Raw genomic sequence first — 18,555 nt, 5'->3', positions numbered from 1 at the left:
GAAGAATCCTTTGAGAGACCAAACAAAGTAAACAGCTGCTTCATGTCCTCCACCTCCAAAGCAGCTATGTTGAAAGTGCACCCTTTGGGGTCCTACCTCCTGAGGTAGTCTATACCAAGGATTCACAGGGCATCCAGACTAGTCTCAATGGGGTGCTTCTGCCACTCCTTCCCTGGTGGTCTCACTTTGGCCTCCAGTACATTTAGCTGCTGGGATTTCCATGTCATGCCAGAAAAACAAGATAGGTTCTGTCCCTTTATAGCTTGGTGGCATTAGGATGCACCAGCATCAAGTAGAGACTTAAACATGGGTCTGATGTGCCAGGCCACTGGATTCACACAGTCCAACAAACTCGGCTGTCTGTTTCCTTCACATGGACAGAGGCAAGACACCTCTAGTACTGACTGCAGTATCCATCTTTTATTCATTCTTGTAAATGCAAACCACAAGTCCCTTCACTATACTCAGAAGTAAGATCAGCTCATCTAACCTGCCTGGAAAACTGGTGACTAGAAACCGCTGTGGCAGTTTTCCCAGGAGAACTCCTTTTGTGATTGTTTTTCCATGCAACTCATATACCTGTGCTATTCCACGTCAGTATTATATATCACCTTTAGCATGGTTAGTTCGTTCAGGAACATGCCTGGGCTATGTGTCAGGTCTTTCTTGAAGGGGTACCTTTCCTTCCTGGCTGACAAGAGTCTGAAGGCTTATTTCCCTTTTGCAATTCCTTTTTGCATTTTTCCCTGAAGGGATGGAGGAAACACAACCTGAGCTCTTACTCCATTAACTAACTCCAGTTCCCTAACATCCCTTTTGATAGTGCTCAGGCTTCTCCACACAGCTTCGTCACTGCCAGTCTGACCTATTAGAAGGGAATAATAATTGAAGCTTCCAAGCAATCTCCCTGACTGGATAGACAGCAGACTTTCCTTTGAGTAGGGTTGGGTTTGCTTATCAGGCCCTCTCTTCCCATTGGAAGGGAGTCACCTATGACAATTACTCTTCTTTTGTTCTTGGCAGAGGCAGTCTTAAGGTATGTGTTTGACTGACTCACCCTAGACAGCCCTCTGGATGGATCTTCACCCACACCATTTTCCTTTTCCTCAGTTTCCAAAGCCTTATACCTATTGTGCAAGGTTACCTGAGAAGATGAGGTAGATTGGGAGAGGGTTCACCTGCCTCCCTGAACAGGGACCTGTTTCCATTCCTCCCTTAAATCCCCTCCTGCCTGATGATGGGAAGGCAGGGAGTCCTCCACCTGTGGAGTGTCCCCACCCTGTGGCCCTTTCAAGAATGGCAGGTAATGGCTCTGTCAGTCCGTCTCCCTTTCACCCTCCCTGATGGTCCTTAATCTTTCCACCTGTTCCTTTAGCTCTGTCACCAGGCTGAGCAGGTCATTCAGCAGCTCTCACTGCACACTGGTGGTAACTTTGCAACCCTCCAGCACTTGTGCTGGGCTCAGACAATCCCTGCAGCTGAAGAGCTGAACAGCTGCGTGTGGGCGGCTGTGGGCAGCTGGTCTGGGACACTACAATCTTTCTGATAGAGATTTTTGGCCACGTGGAGAACAAGCCTAGGTCTAGTTCTTCTGCAAGAGTGATGGCTGCTAGGTGAGATCTCCTCCTGAGCAGGGAGGGGGACTGTGACCCCTGTGTGCCTCAGCCAGGCCATTGCTCTAGGTGGTCACCATTTCTTTTTCAACAGGATACTACTGCTCCCAGCTGCTTCCAGAAGAGAGAAAATGGACAGCCTTCCACTCTCCCCGTGTGTTCTCCAGAGCAAACTACCATGCAAACTGTAGCACCAGTGGACTACTGGTGCAGCATCAATGCTGTTGTAGCAACAAGTGCAAATCCCTGCAATATATGGGCTGCTGTGTTGGAAAGTTAACTGCATCCCAACCAGATTGAGTACACTCTCCAGAACACATAATTTGCACAGTCTGCCTTTTTCTTAGATCTTCCTTTCCCAACCCCAGGACTGTCAAATTGCTGTTTACCCTCTGCTACCATCTAATGGCCATCTAATGCATTTCCCTGATCATGGGAGATCTGCACAACAGTCACTGAATGGTTATGTTTGGAAGGGGTCTCTGGGAGTCACCTGGTCCAACACCTCTGCTCAAGCAAGAGATACCTAGAGGAGGTTGTTCAGGACCATATCCAAGCAGCTTCTGAAGATCATCCATCAGGACACAACACAGCACTGCATGCCAAGATGAGCAAAGACATTTGCAAAAAGCAAGGATAATTGGTTACAACTCTGAAACAGTTTCTCATAAGCAGGTTTCTTCTAGCAATGTGCAGAAGCGCAGGCAGGTGCAGCCTGTTTGTGTCCCCCAACCTAGAACAAGCCTTTTCCCCTTGTCCCCAGTATGTCTAATGCCATGCAATTTTGTAGTACAGTTTGTTTTTATTTTGTGTGTGTGTGTTTGTTCTAATTCTTGGTTGATCAGCCTGATAGTTTGTTCAGTTAAATATAGTGCTGCTGTAGTGAGATTAGCTAATGCAGATACTCGCCATTCAGTAGAAATAACGACAGACAGTGGCAAAAAGATGGCCATTGCACAGAATCACTAAACAGTTCATTTATATTGACATCTAGTGTGAAAGGTTTACCAGTTATCAGTTGGCAGTTGTGGTTGTGTGGATTACTGAACATGGTGATCTTGTGTCAATACTTTTGCTTGAATAGGGTTATGACTAGGTAGGTTATACCAGAATTTTTGTCCTGATACTGGAGGCTGTGCAGGTGTATCTGGTAACAGAGGAGGAACCTGGATTTGCCATCATGATATTATCAATATTCCATGTAAAATAAAGATTGGTGTGTTGACAAGTATTTTACTGGGCCAGCTATCAAGCACCTGAGGGGGTTACAGAACTTCCCTTTTCCATGAATGTTCCCCAAGGAACAAATAGACCACACCATTTTGGCCCTACTTGTATGTCCCATGAACGTTCTACTGTGTGGTTACCAGGTTCAAGGCCAGCAGGGGCAGGGAGCAGTATGTTGTTCATGGTGCCAATTTGCAGATTTATGCATTTTTTTGTCCCCCTTATCTGTATCTTAAGTGGAGAAACCCAGGTAGTTTGTAGCTGTTATGGTTTTGCAATTTGGTTGGTGTTGGTATTCCACATCAGAACACCATGCCTCATAATGGGAGTAAAGGGGACAAGTTTTTTTTTCTGTGGGCTGCCTTAATAGGCATGTGGGGAGGGGCACCGGAAGGGAAGTGAGGAAGGGGACGGGGTTGCTGGCCGGCTCCCTGCGAGGAGACAACGTGGTCAGAGCTTCCTGCCTTCCACAGCTCCATCGGTGAGATTGGGGACTTGGTATTCTCTTTGTTGAAACTCTCTTGATGTTGTTTAGTGTTATTAGGTTATTAAACTGCCATTCGTTCTCAGATCACCTTTTTTTTTCTCCCTCATTTTTTGTTAGACCTAATCGCAATCTCCCTTCCCTTCCCCTCTTCCAAAACGCACGTGGCCGGGCCGGGCCACGCCGCACTTTTCCGTACCGTGCCGTGAGAGAAAAGGGGGGGGGAGGCTTTTGTTCCTGCTGCCCCGGGTTTGTGCCCACTGTCCCGGAGTGAGCTGTAGAGAGAACTCTGTGACATTTTTGGTGGAGAATGCGGGCAGAGCTCTGGGCAATGTTTTGGGCAGTAATTAGGTGGTTTTTTTCAGCAGCCCTGTATGTAGGACTGATAGTCCCTAGGTTCCTGTGGTCCTGGCTTAAGGACATCCTGATGTTGGGGGTAGGGGTAGATTTATTAAGCCGATGGCTGGCAGGGATAGAGATATCTGCCTGGCTCCCTTCCAGACTAATGAACATCACAGGCACTGTGCTCGAACTGGCTCATGAATGCTCTGAATTCCTTAAGTATGACTGGGGTGTCAAATGGAATACTGTGTTGTTAGTCTCTCTAATTGTAGTAGTTTACTATAAATTGCAGAGAGACTTGCAAAGAATAGTGCAGAGAGTCTCAGAAAAAGGGCCAGAAGCATCGGGACCCCCAGTATCAGGTAATCTCACCCCTGAACACCAGAGGGACCTTAGGAAAGTAATAGAACCCCTGAGTGAGTGTGGGAGATCAGGGGGATCTCAGAACGAATGGCTTATGAAAAAGATAGAGAGTCTCGAGAATGAGATCCAAACCCTAAGGGGAAGGGAACAAGTTAATCCCAGCCGACCACAGGAAGCACCAGCATCAGTGTCAGTCGCTCCAGTGGAAGGCCAGAGATGGGAACGTGTGTCCTCACGTCTGGAACGGATGGAGGAAGTAGAGGAAGATCCGGGCGAGGGACCCTCCCCAAAACCACCAAGGAAGGCCACTCAGAAGACTAACAGACATGGAGAAGATAGTGACGATGAAGGCCAGAGATGGGAACGTGTGCCCTCACGTCTGGAACAGATGGAGGAAGTAGAGGAAGATCCTGGTGAGGGACCCTCCCCAAAACCACCGAGAAAGGCAACCCAGAAGACTAACAGACGCGGAGAAGATAGTGATGATGAGGGAAAAGTCACTGCTTCCTCTACTCGTAAACCTCTGAGAATTACTGAAATCCAAAGTGCGAGAAAGGAGTTTGCCCGACTCCCAGGTGAACGCCTTGTCACTTGGCTGCTCCGGTGTTGGGACAATGGGGCCTCCTGCATGTCCCTAAGCTGCGACGAGGCTCGTCAATTAGGAAACATTGCTCGAGACTCATCTATTGATAGAGGGATCAGCAGATGTCTCGATGGAGTCGCCAATCTCTGGGAGAGGATTCTATCAGCTGTAAAGGCAACCTGTCTTCTCAAAAGTGATTTGGAGCCTGTACTGGAAAAATGGAGTACAGCTGAGGAAGGTATCCAGTATCTGAGAGAAATGGCTGTGGCAGAAATGCTGTTCGATCCCACGTTTGTCCCTGGGGACCCAGAGGATTACCATGACCCAGAAAAGGTGAGCGGTACTCCGGAAATATGCAAGAAACTCATACGGTCAGCACCAGGGAAGTATTCCAGTATACTATTAACGAACTCTAACAGGTATGATGAGCTGGATAGGAGACCTGAAATTTTTGAGCTCATCCTTTCACTGCAAAATATCGAATACTCACTACTGCCACACCGTACCACCATCACAGCCATCTGTAAAATGGTGGATAGAATGGACCGAATGGAGAGAAAACAGGACAACATGCAGAAGAGCTGGTCTGCGGCAAGGAACCACAGTGAACCTGTGGCAGTCTCAGCTGTCAGACGCAAACGCACACCTGTCCGAGTGAAGGACCGCAGTGAGCCTATGTCACGTGGTGCCATGTGGAACTACCTGCGTGACCATGGAGAGGATATGAAGAAGTGGCATGACGAACCCAATTTTGTACTGCGAGCACGGGTAAGAAAATTACAAAAGAGGTCAGCCACTACTGAGGTTGCCTCTACTGCTTCAGACAACCAATAGAGGGGCCCTGCCCTCAGCCAGGGGGGGGAGAGGGATAATAGAGTGTATTGGACTGTGTGGATTCGGTGGCCTGGCACATCAGAACCACAAAAATATAAAGCACTGGTGGATACCGGTGCACAGTGCACTCTGATACCCTCAGGTTTCGAAGGGACAGAATGGATACATATACATGGGGTGACTGGGGGTTCGCAGGAACTATCTGTTTTAGAGGCCGAGATAAGCCTCACTGGTAGAGACTGGCAGAAACATCGCATAGTGACTGGCCAGGGGGCTCCTTGCATACTTGGAATAGATTACTTAAGAAGGGGACATTTCAAGGACCCCAAAGGATACAGATGGGCTTTTGGAATAGCTGCTATAGAAACAGACAGTATTAAGCAGCTGTCTGATTTGCCTGGCCTATCAGGGGACCCGTCTGCTGTGGGGTTACTACGGGTGGAAGAACAACGGGTACCAATTGCCACGAGAACAGTACACAGACGACAGTATCGTACTAATAGGGATTCCTTGCTCCCTATCCATAAGCTCATTCAACAACTAGAAAGTCAGGGAGTAATTAGTATGACCCATTCACCCTTCAATAGCCCCATATGGCCAGTGCGCAAAGCCAGTGGAGAATGGAGGCTGACAGTGGACTATCGTGGCCTTAATGAGGTCACACCCCTATTGATTGCTGCAGTGCCAGACATGTTGGAACTCCAGTATGAACTGGAATCGAAAGAGGCAAAATGGTATGCCACCATTGATACTGCCAATGCATTCTTCTCTGTCCCTTTGGCCACAGAGTGTAGGCCACAGTTTGCCTTTACCTGGAGGGGTGTTCAGTACACTTGGAATCGTTTGCCCCAGGGGTGGAAACACAGCCCGACCATCTGCCATGGGCTGATCCAAGCCACGTTGGAACAGGGCGGTGCTCCAGAGCACCTGCAGTATATAGATGATATCGTTGTGTGGGGTGATACAGCGACAGAGGTTTTTAAAAAAAGGAGAACGGATAATCCAAATCCTCCTGTCTGCTGGTTTTGCTATTAAGCAAGACAAAGTGAAGGGCCCTGCCCAAGAAATCCAGTTTCTAGGGGTGAAATGGCAAGATGGGCGTTGCCACATCCCAACAGACGTGATGAACAAAATTACTGCAATGTCTGCGCCACAACGGTTTGCTGAAAACCACGCTGAAAGCGATGGGTGGTGGAACATCTAAGAACTGGGAGAAACATCTAGCAGAAGCCACCTGGCTGGTAAACACCCGAGGATCAGCCAACCGAGACGGCTCCAAATCTCATTCCCAACCCCACCTCTCACCTGTCAATCCCAATCCCTCATCCCAATCCCACATCCCATCCCATCCCATTTATTGCTAGAATAAATAGGGTGCTCCCATAGACCCCTCCCCCACCGCCACTCCGCCCCGCCACCTGCCCACCCGCCTCCAACCAGGGGCCACGTGACATAGGTTGCTATGTTGTGCTGAACGTGTGCAGCCTTCAGTGGATTCTTACCCTCTTTTTCACACTCCTTTATAACCCTTCTAATTCTTTTAGGACCAGAATTTGTCTTCTCTCTGTCTTTCAGATATCTGAGGAGGAAAATGCTGACCTAATGTTGGAAATATCCAAGTAATTTATCTGGAAGTTATCTCTGATAAAGCAGAATTTATTCACAATTGCAGTGGCAGGCGTCCCACAAGCAGGAGCACGCACAGAAAACAGCGTTAAATCTCTTATGCCCTGTTACTCAACGCTTATCTTTCCTTCCCCTGGTTCTTCATTGGTCGAGTAGTTCAGGTTCACAGCCTTCCTGACACTCAACCAAACATACGGATACTGGATAAACATAAATTTTTGCTAGCTAAGCATGTGTCATTTTTTATATAACTTCTAACATTTGCTCACTCAACACTCAGTCATTATTTCTGGAAATCTGCTCGTCCTTGGATAAAGGTAAGTTTGGAAGAAGGACAGAGGGCAGTATCTTGATGCCTGCCTGTTGCATCCCAACCTACCCACAAAGCGAGGCAATGCAGACACTTCTGGAGGCCCTGGCTTCTCGATGCTGTTTGTTAAGTCTGTTTTTCTTTGGCTGAGGGACTCTTATCCAAACAGAATAGCCTTGCATATGCTTTTTAGTCCACAATACTATACACATACTATTTGCAACATTTGAAAACAGTTGCAGTTTTGCAAGCAATAATTAATCACATAATTCAGCAATTGTATTTCTAAAATATGCTACTAACAGATATGGTATTTCTACTTTTTCGCATCAGTGATTTCTATGGTCAGGTTACAAAATACAAATACATTTTGCTCTACTTCTTCAGATCAGTCCCCCTTTTCGACATCTAATGCAGAAACAACATTCCATTCCTACAGTTCCCGCCTTTCTTTATATGTTGTTGATTTCTGCAATTCTTTTCTACGGTACAATTTTATACAATTAAACAATTATATATGTATTTTTATCTACAGTCTTGTTGATCATCACCCAACAAAACAGTGACTCTAGCTCTGCAACTGCTTGATTTCTTGCCTTGAATTTGCCAGGGACTCTAAGAAGTGCAGAGTTAAAATCGTCAGCTTGCCCACATACTGATATTATTATACTTTGCAGCGTTTTTCACAAGACATACATAAACATTTGCATCCAAAGCTGCACTTATCAAATTAACATTTCTAATGATTACAAGAGCTCATATTACTGTCTTTGGATTTGCAGTTTTAAAGGTCCAGCTGACTTCGATCCGCATCGTGCTCGAGGGACCTTCTAGATTCTACTGTGATGTATCCACAGTGCTTTTTCTTCAGTTTTGTCTGTTGTGTGAAGCATTAGCAGCACCTGGAATGGACCTTGGACCCAGGGGCAAATCTGAAAGAGACGTAATATATACACCATCTCCTGGTAAAACATTGTGTACTGATCTGTCACGGCCTTGGGCTCTTGTTACTAGAACCAGTTTCCCTACTTCCCAAAGCTATTTCTGTAGACCTATCACATACTCACTTAGTATTTCACACCCTGCCTGGGTAGAGATCCCTGTCTGCGCAACACACAGTATTTCAAAAGGATTTATCTCCTTTTTGGCTCTGCGTTTTGTTCTGATCCACAGAAGAGCCGAAGACAATGACTGTGGCCAGCACAGTGCAGCCTCCTGGCCCAGTTTTAAAACCTGTGATTTAAGCAAGTGGTTCATCTTTTCCACCTTACCATTTGCCTGAGGTCTTTGTGGTGTGTGCAATTGCCAGTCTATTTCCAACAGCTTGCCGACCTGTTAGACAGTCTTCGATGCACCATTCTGTCAGCTTGCTCTCTTCCCTTTTAAATCATTAACTGGATTTCTATTCTCTCTAGAATACTCCACAGGTTCTGACTCAGGTTCAGAGGTTTCAAGTTTACTGTCCGGAATTAAAGCTAGTTTACCAATTTCTTTTCCTTCAACTGCCTGTTCTGCCACCTGATCCACCATCATATTTCCAGTTTCCCATACAATGTTACCTTTCTGATGTCCTTTACAATATATAATAGCCACAGTCTTTGGTAGATTTACACCATGCTGAATTTGTTTTCCTCATGTGCGAGTGATCCTTGCTCTTTCCAGATGGTACCGTGAGTGTGTACCACCCCAAATGCATATATTTAGCCTCCCAGAAATTCTCAGCAGTCCAATAGTTCCTTCTTTAGGTCTGGGCCACTGGCACAGAGAGTCTCCAAGCAGTCGCACACTGCCAGCTCGGAGGCAGCTCTGTGTAGGTGCTCTGCGTGTCCAGTGAATTGCTTCCTTACTTCCCTTAGATCAGTTGAGCTTTCTGTTGAGAAACTTGATAACCACTTAAACCAAGAAATTCAGTAAACTCACAGTCCATTGCACACAGTCCTCTTTGGGTTCTGTGGCATCCACATACTGCAGTAAAATTCCACCCTGGGATGGAGGCACCCACATCTCTAACCGTTTCTCAAAAATCACTGGGCTGTTCTTCTAACCCTGGGTAACACTGTCCCGGTCAACTGAGTCTTTTCTTCCCGTACTAAAGTTTTCCTTCTCAAAGGCAAATAACTTTAGACATTCTGTGGCTGAAAAAGGTGTCCTTCAAATCCAGAGCGGTAAACTCCACCTACTCATTTTTCATTTTTTATTTATTTTTTTAAGTTGGTTCATAAAGTGTCTAGATTTACCTCCACTAGGTGTGTATATCTTCAACAGTTCTACTATTTGCCCTCAAATCTTGTGCCAAGCTATAGCTCTTGCTATCCAATCTTTCATCGGCAAGATTGGGGTGCTGTATTTGGATTCATATTCAATTAATATCCAAAATCCAGTAAGTTTTTATAATTTCTTTTATCCTTCTAAAATCTCATATCCTCAAAAGGCACTGCTTTGCCGTGACTGGGCTGGCTCCCACTTCTAACTTAACTTCCATTGGGCTGTGCTTTTGGTTCTGCCAGGTATCCCTGGTGCCCACACTCCCTGGCATACCTGATTCAAGATTTCTGTAACTTCTGGGGGCACAACATTTTTCTTCCCAGCTTGTGTTGAAGCCAGACTTAAAATTTTCCATCTTCAGTCTCGCTTTACCCTTAACTCCAACTTTTCTGTACTTAATTGGTAAGCTTTTTCATTTTGGCTTGTAGCTCCTACTACTGTTACAGAAATCATCTATGGTTAGTAATTCTTGATGTACACTCTTGGCTGGGTACACTCTTGGCTGGGTAAGGAGCTGACTGGAGGGTCGGGCTCAGATAGTGGTGGTGAATGGAGTTAAATCCAGTTGGAGACCAGTCACGCGTGGTGTTTCCCAGGGGTCGGTGCTGGGGCCTGTCCTCTTCCGTATCTTTATTGATGACCTGGATGAAGGCATTGAGTGCACCCTCAGTAAGTTCGCAGATGACACCAAATTGACGGGGAGTGTGGATCTGCCTGGGGGTAGCGAGGCCCTACAGAGGGATCTGGACAGGCGGGAGAGCTGGGCTGAAGCCAATGGGATGAGGTTCAACAAGACCAAATGCCGGGTCCTGCACTTTGGCCACAACAACCCCAGGCGGTGCTATAGGCTTGGGGCGGAGTGGCTGGAGGATTGTGTGGAGGAAACGGACCTGAGGGTATTGATTGATGCTCGGCTGAATATGAGATGACAGTGTGCCCGGGTGGCCAAGAAGGCCAACGGCATCCTGGCTTGCATCAAAAACAGTGTTACTAGCAGCATCAGGGAGGCAATTGTCCCCCTGTACTCGGCATTGGTGCGGCTGCACCTCGAGTACTGTGTTCAGTTTTGGGCCCCTCACTGCAAGAAAGACAATGAGGCCCTGGAACGCATTCAGAGGAGGGCAACAAAGCTGGTGAGGGGTCTGGAGCACAGGCCTTATGAGGAGAGGCTGAGGGAGTTGAGATTGTTCTCTATAACTTCCTGAAGGGAGGTTGTAGTGAGCTGGGATTTGGCCTCTTCTCTCATGTAATCAGTGATAGAACTAGAGGGAACAGTTTCAAGATGCAGCAGGGGAGATTCAGGCTGGACATTAGGAAGTATTACTTCTCAGAAAGGCTGGTCAGGCATGGAATGTACTGCCCAGGGAGATGGTGGAGTCGCCAACCCTGGGGGTGTACAAGGAAAGACCGGATGCTGTGTTGAGAGACATGATTTAGCTGGGAAGTATTGGTGATGGTTGGACTGGATGATCTTCCAGTTTTTTTCCAAAATTGATTCTGTGATGTCTTAGTTGGCCCTACACAGTCCAACTCCCTGCGCACCGTGGAGGGAGACAAGGTTCCTGTGGTGCATGTAAAGAATATGCTGGGAAAAGCGGTTTGGGTCCTTCCAGCCTCTGGAAAGGGGAGGCCCCTGCGTGGAACTGTCTTTGCACAGGGACCTGGGTGCACCTGGTGGGTGATGCAGAAGGATGGGGATGTTCAGTGTGTGCCACAGGGAAATTTGATGCTGGGGGAGTGCAGCCTGTGATTCCATGTGTGTATATATATATATATGTATCTGTATGCACATATGTAATGCATGTTAACTACTGTTCTGTTTATATGTTGATAAAAGTTAGGCATGATTGATGATGTGTAATAAGGGGTGGAATGTTATGGTTTTGCAATTTGGTTGGTGTTGGTATTCCACATCAGAACACCATGCCTCATAATGGGAGTAAAGGGGACAAGTTTTTTTTTCTGTGGGCTGCCTTAATGGGCATGTGGGGAGGGGCACCGGAAGGGAAGTGAGGAAGGGGACGGGGTTGCTGGCCGGCTCCCGGCGAGGAGACAACGTAGTCAGAACTTCCTGCCTTCCACAGCTCCATCGGTGAGATTGGGGACTTGGTATTCTCTTTGTTGAAACTCTCTTGTTGTTGTTTAGTGTTATTAGGTTATTAAACTGCCATTCGTTCTCAGATCACCTTTTTTTTTCTCCCTCATTTTTTGTTAGACCTAATCGCAATCTCCCTTCCCTTCCCCTCTTCCAAAACGCACGTGGCCGGGCCGGGCCACGCCGCACTTTTCCGTACCGTGCCGTGAGAGAAAAGGGGGGGGGAGGCTTTTGTTCCTGCTGCCCCGGGTTTGTGCCCACTGTCCCGGAGTGAGCTGTAGAGAGAACTCCGTGACAGTAGCACACATTAAGTGCTGGGTTGACCATTTTGACATCTTTCATTTAAGTCTCTTAATAGCTCACATAATTGTGATGTCCACCCCTTCCCAAACTGAGTGTCAGCCCTATGGGCTGTTTTCAATACACAATTATCCCACTCTGATGGGATTGTATGGTAAGTGGAAACATCATTCAGTGTTATTATCTTCAACCCATTGTACAAGAGCGCTAGTAGAATGTGATCCTTGATCACTTTCAGTGACTTGTGGGGTCCTGTATGATGCTGTTAATTCTGTGAGTCCTCTGAGTGTACAAGTCTGTCCAGATCACAGCACTCGACAGGCTTGAAGAAGGCCACATACTGTATCTACACTGGTTAAGGTGTGTTTTGCTCCTGCAAACCAGGGCAAAAGTCATTCATAGTTGATTTGCCACTGTTATAATAGACCATGTCCTCTGGCAAGGTGGGCTGTTTTTGGGAGTAGTGAGTATAGCTACGTTCTGACAAAGGCTTCACAACCTTGACAAGCCTGTATCACATCAAACATGTGAATCAACAGACCCAAGCTTTTACTGCTGCCCACATGGTCTTCTGTCCCTCATGTCTTAGTTTCTTATGCAGCTACTGGGCAGTATGCTCAGCTGGTGAATCTTCCAGCCACTGGAACTGAGCTAAGGCATCCGCCTCATCACTCTTTGGTGACTGTAAAGGTTGATGTCCAGAAACATGGAATGATTATGTTGGACTGTGCACAGCCACATTCCAAATGTCTTGCTCTCAGACTGGGACTATGGCCACACTCATGAGGAGGTAAACGACCAACACATAATGTCAGTCAGGCCTGAGTATTGTTGCTTGTTTAGCACAATAAGGGCATGGAAACATGAAAATTTTGATGGATTGCCACAAATTATTGTCATTTCTATGTTAACAAGAGCCACAAAGCCACAGCTTGCCTTTTTTTTTTTTTTTTTTTTTTTTTTTTTCTTTTGTTTGTTTGGTTGGTTTTGGTTTTTTTTTGTTTGTTTGCTTGTTTTAAACTAACAAGTGGTCAATTCAACATTAGGTCTTCAGTCCCCCAGTCCCCTACAGATGCCATTATTCCGTGTAGAACTCAGCCTCCATCAAAACCCAGGTCTTGCTTTTTTGGGCACCGGGTACCACAAGCTGAGCTACCTGAAGGGCTTTTCTCTGGGTTGTAGGCTTTAAGAATTCATGCATACTCATGGATCACAAAGGGGCCCACTCCAAGTAACGTATTTTTCTGTCCCTCTGGAGTATGTCAAAAAAGATCAATTGCTTACTCAAATTAAGAAGTATATGATTCACCTGTCTATCTCCCCTGACTGTAGGCATGCTTGTATCAAATTAAGCCATATCTGTTTTTAAGTTATTGTCACTGGTTCTTGTTACTTCAGCTTGTACATTCAGTTTTGCCTAGGTCAGCACCTGTATTCACTGCTCATATTGTGACATCTCCTGCTACCAAGGGATTTGAAACTGCCACTGATGTCTCATACTGATTGGAGGGGGCCTGCTGCAGGATCAAATCATGCACTCCTACCATAAATGTAATTAAAACAGGCCCCTCTGAATCGACATGAATTCACCATTCATTCCTAATTCTTGGGTCTGATTTTGTAGCTCTTCCATCATGACCCACTTTTTACTGGGCACTGGTAAATCACTTTCATTTGCCCAAGTATCCCTGCATGCATCTGTAAGCCATGGCAAAAGTGAGTTACTCTTATCCTGATGCTGAACAGCAGCATGCTCTGCCCGTGTCTCATCAGAGATATGTGGCTCAAGGGAGATCTCATTGCTCTCTACAGTGGTCTGAAAGTGGGTTGTTGTGAGGTGAGAACTGGCCTCTTCTTCCAGGTATCTGACGACAGGACAAGAGGGAATGGCCTCAAGTAGTGCCAGGGGAGGCTGAGGCTGGATGTTAGGAAAAACTCTCTGAAAGAGTGATTGGGCACTGGAATAGTCTTTGTAACAGAGATAATGAACATGATGTTCACTATGTTCTTGCTTCAGTCATAATGTGGAACTCCGTAGTTCCTTTCTTGGAACATCCTTAAAAGCAGTGAGATAGGCGAACATCAAGGAAAGCTGTTAAGCCCCTGGTTGTGGTTTCACTGTGCAGAAAAGGAGATGTTCCAGAGCTGATGTAACACAGGACTGGGACTGAGGTGCAGCATTTGAGCCTGTATGTGTCTGAATGCAGAGACAGCTGGATCAGGGTGCAGGGGAGGAAAGTGAGTTGGAACAGAGCCTGTCAGCAAGTTTGTGATGCATGAACACGTCAGGCACATGTACTGTTGTCACAGTGTTTTGGCTGGTCATTATAACGAAGGCCTGGAGAGTATGGTCTGTGCATCTGCTGGTCTCTTGGAAGCACAGGTGTGCATAGGTGGGTCCACAGCGCTTCCTTTCCACATTCTGCACATGGAGATCGCTGACTGAAAGGATCACTTTTCCTGATGCCTGGAGACGCTGTTTGACTTCAGTAAGGGAAGTCTGATACAGAATTCTATGTCTTTCTGTTCTGTTGGTAATTAAAACCTGTGTGCTTCTGCTTTAATGAGCCCCAGTGGGAACACATTGTCCAACTCCATTTCCAGTCTTGCATCTCGCGCTGGGCCCCATTAAAACTCCAAGTAACTTTTCTGTCTTCTTCAGCCTGTCATTTCTCCAAGGCAGATCACCACATTTTGCCACAGCTTCAGAGTATGAGATTAGCACCATGTTCCTCAAGGGACTCATTAAAATGCTGACAGCTATAACGAGCTCTGCTCATAGTTTTCTGCCACTTCCTTCGGCTTTATAAACACTGTCCATTAGGGACCTCTCAGGTGTGTTTCACTGAATGCATACAGTACCACTTTCATTTGTCCCTTTGTTCTAATTATATTTTATAAGAAGGATGGAAACAAGCACCTTTTGAAAGGAAATTATTCTGCTTTATATCATGGTGGGAATCAGACAAGAGAAAAGTTTCTTTGTGATCAAGCAGTGGGTGGCCAGAAATATCCATTGATTCATGGTCTGGGAACAAGACAGACTTTGTTACAGTTTTTTTTTTCATGCCACCGCAGCAGCTATTAGCAAAGCTTTTGTTTACTCTAATTACAACTGTCTTTACCTGTTGTCCTAACTATGCACAGAAACCAGAGGAATATTCATCATCATTCCCTGCAGATTTCAAGGCTTGCTTTAATGAAAGGAAGAAAAGTGTTTATTAAAAATAAAAAATGATGTTGTGCCTGAAGAAGATAGGAGACCTGGTTGCCTGAGATGTAGGGAAGGCTGGGGTACTCAACAAGGTTTTGCCCATTTTCACCATCATATGCTTCAGCCACACCATGGAAATTGCAGAAGACAAAAGGAAGATCAACTGATGTCATTTACCTGGACTTGTGCAAAGCATTTGATACAATCCCTCATTACATTCTTCTCTCTAAATTGGAGAGACATGGATTCGATGAGAGACATAGACCACTCTGTGGATAAGGAGCTGACTGGATGGTTGCATTGAAAGAGACCACTGATGAGCAGCATTCCTCAGAGGTCGGTTCTAGGACCAACGCTATTTGATATCTCTGTCTGAAATGGACAGCGGGACTGAGCAAACCCTCAGCAAATTTACTGACAGTACCAAGCTATGTGCTACAGTCAACATGCTGGAGGGAAGGTCTTCAGTACAGAAGAGCAATCTGAACAAAGACAAGATCAGGTGCTGAATTGACCTATCAGTCATGAACGTGGTAGTTTTTTCTATCCTCTCCCTCACATTCTGCATTTTCTTATCAACTCCTTCAACACTCATATATCTCTCCTTTCCTGGACGGACATCCTTATATCCAACTACAAAGTTACTCATCCATTCTCCTTTCCAGATTCCTGTATGTTTTTCTGCCATTCACTCCTCCTGACTCTAAATACAGCCCACTCCAACCACTCAGATGTGCCACCTGCCTCACACAAATCCATGCATGAATGACCTCATCCATCTGGACCGTTTCATCTGTTCTGTCTGTCCAGTCCTCTGCCCATTTCTTCCTCTGTCAGCTCTGATGCTGGTTTTGTTTAGGCACAATATTATGTCTTAATTTCCCAGCGTGCAACTTGTAAAGGAGAAGACATGGAGTAAATCAATGAGTGAGTTTGAGAGGTGTAGCGGCTTAACCTGGCAGGTGGCTCAGCACCACGCAATCACTTGCTCACTCCCCATTTGCAAGTACAATAATAAGATGCTTGACTATTAAAGATGTCAGGGGTTGGGATGGAGAATGTATCTTTCTTGATGAATTAATGAATATTTCTTCTATGCTGCAAAGTAAGAAAATCACACGAGCAAAAGAGAAAAAAATCCATCACCAACATCTGATACAAGGTAATATGAGGGAATACAAGAAGGATTTTACAGAGCAGCAGCTATGGAGCAAGATAAGGACTTCACAGAGCTGCAGAGCAGGATAAACGGCATGAGAATCAAGGGCACCTCTAGAAGACAAACAAACAGCTCACAGCTTTGATTGGATAAGCGCCTGCATGAATGGTTGAAGAGTGTTTGTGGAATGTCCTGTTGACACGGAGGGGCGAATGGGAAAGCTAAGAACAGAAAACTTGTATATAAATGATGTGAGAACTTGTAATAAACTATTTGGATCGTTCACACCTGAGTCTGTGCATCAGATGCAGCAGTAATAAATCCAGAATACTCAATTAGTAATCAGCAATTAATATACACTCATAGCAAACAAAAGAAAGTTAAAGCTGCTAAGCACACTTTGAAATGCATCCAGTTTTCCAGAATACCAAGTTAACAGGGCATTTAAAAAGAGTCAAACACACAAATTTATATCTTCCTCAGGTAAGCTAAAATTCTGATTATCACAGCTTTCACTTCCTTATTCCTCAGACTGTAAATCAGGGGGTTTAGTGTGGGGATTATAGCTGTATATATGAGAGATAAGACTTTCTTAGTGTCCTGTGAATTACTGGACTTGGGCCGTAAGTAAATCAAGGTCCCGCTGCCATAGTAAAGCGTTACAACAATTAGATGTGAAGAACAGGTGGAGAAGGTCTTGCGTCTGCCCTCTGCAGAGGAAATCTTGAGGATGCTGGAGATGATGCAGGCATAAGATACCAGGATGAGACAAAAGGGTATAAAGATGACCAGCACCGTGGCTGTAACAATCTGCTTTTCATACAAGGAGGTGTCAGTGCAGGAGAGCATAATGAGTGGAGGGATATCACAGAAGAAGTAGTTAATCTTATTGGGTCCACAAAATGGCAGAGTGAACACCCAAGCTGTCTGCACAACAGACACTACATTCCCACTGCAATATGACAGCAGGACTAGAAAAAGACTAGCTCTTCTGTTCATGATGATGGTGTACCTAAGGGGGTTGCATATGGCCACGTAGCGATCATAGGCCATAGCTGCCAAAATATAGCATTCAGTGGCCGCCAAGAAAATCACAAAGTAGAGTTGCGTGGCACAGCCCACATAGGAAATTTTCCTGTCCTCTGACTGGAAGTTTACCAGCATCTTGGGGACAACTATGGATGCTGTGGAAATATCCAGGAAGGACAGGACCCGGAGGAAGAAGTACATGGGCATATGGAGGGTGGGATGCAACGTGACCAGGAAGATGAGAAGGTAACACAGCGGAGAAAGTAGTCCTTAATTCTGTGTTTTCCAGGCTCAAACTCAGCTACCTAAATGGGAAACCCATCAATGGACTGAACTGGTAATCCTTGCTAGGGAAATACTTTCCCTGGAGGAAATCCTTGCTTTAGTCTTAGATTTAATTGCTGATCTAGTTTGCTGTCTTTGTCTAATTGGATTGCCTACCTTTAGAGGAAGCATCTGAGATTTCATTCACCTCTAGCTAATCACTTTTGAACCTTTGGTCTTGACTAATTACTTGTTAACTTTGAATCTTTCTCCTTTTACCTTCTCTACTTTTCCCTTCTATCACAGTGTTACTCTGTTATGTTCCGCATCACAATTCAAGACACTCACAGAAATAATCATGATGGTTCAAGATGCCCAAGTATTTCCCTAGCAAGGATTTCCCTCCTTAATTCTGTCACTTGAATCACAAAGCCCTTGATGTTTCTGGCTATTTGTCAGACCGTTTTGGCTAACAGTGATCATCAGCTGGATAAGGATGCATATTCATAACATTAAATAAGTAAGATATGATGTGTCTAAGTCCTTAACAGACAAGCAAGAGAAAATTACCACTCAAAATGGCAGATTATCTACTATTAGAAATATATAATTGATTTGTCCCTTTCCACTAACTATAGAGGGAGACTGAAGTTCTGAGCAATCAACACCTACCTTTCCGAAATCATCTGAAAGTAATCCCGCCCAGAAGGGTAATGGGGATTTCAAGGGAGTCTACTTAAACCTGGAGCAATTGACGGCTTGGAGGGAGCTCAGTTGCACTCCTGGACAAGAAATAAATAAATCAACAGATGAATTAAGGCCTCTGCTTTTTTCTGTTGTATCCAAT

General features: G+C 45.5%; 2 protein-coding genes and 1 long non-coding RNA gene across 25 annotated transcripts in view; 1 reads left to right on the top strand and 2 right to left on the bottom strand.

Moving 5' to 3' along the window:
- Positions 1–18,555, top strand: part of LOC107324966 (uncharacterized) — a 44,438-nt gene that overhangs the window by 13,297 nt on the left and 12,586 nt on the right. For all 23 annotated transcript variants that reach the window (XM_085523716.1, XM_085523707.1, XM_085523705.1 and 20 more), the window contains one exon: positions 1,708–5,380. In XM_085523716.1, coding sequence (XP_085379842.1) covers positions 3,635–5,380 — 1,746 coding nt within the window. In that variant the 5' untranslated portion in view covers positions 1,708–3,634. The remainder of the gene's footprint in view (positions 1–1,707; positions 5,381–18,555) is intronic.
- Positions 7,085–18,492, bottom strand: LOC146757183 (uncharacterized). Its single transcript, XR_014937124.1, has 2 exons — positions 18,381–18,492; positions 7,085–8,314 (listed from the first exon to the last, which is right to left on the bottom strand). It is a non-coding gene; the product is annotated as an uncharacterized LOC146757183 (long non-coding RNA).
- On the bottom strand, positions 16,884–18,191 carry LOC146757184 (olfactory receptor 10A7-like). The gene is made up of 2 exons (XM_085523269.1): positions 18,170–18,191; positions 16,884–17,713 (listed from the first exon to the last, which is right to left on the bottom strand). The coding sequence occupies exons 1-2, from the start codon at positions 18,189–18,191 to the stop codon at positions 16,884–16,886; spliced, it is 852 nt and encodes a 283-aa protein (XP_085379395.1).

Source organism: Coturnix japonica, chromosome 24, assembly GCF_054131305.1.
Source record: "Coturnix japonica strain WE chromosome 24, WE-NBRP24, whole genome shotgun sequence".
NCBI lineage: Eukaryota > Metazoa > Chordata > Aves > Galliformes > Phasianidae > Coturnix > Coturnix japonica.
This window is presented reverse-complemented; position numbering and strand designations above follow the sequence as displayed.

Excerpts from the sequence above, each read along its gene's own strand:
- LOC146757184 (XM_085523269.1), bottom strand. The coding sequence starts at position 18,191 with ATGATCACTGTTAGCCAAAACG. Across the intron at positions 17,714-18,169 it reads GATCACTGTTAGCCAAAACG|GACTACTTTCTCCGCTGTGT; the intron begins GTCTGACAAATA and ends CACAGAATTAAG.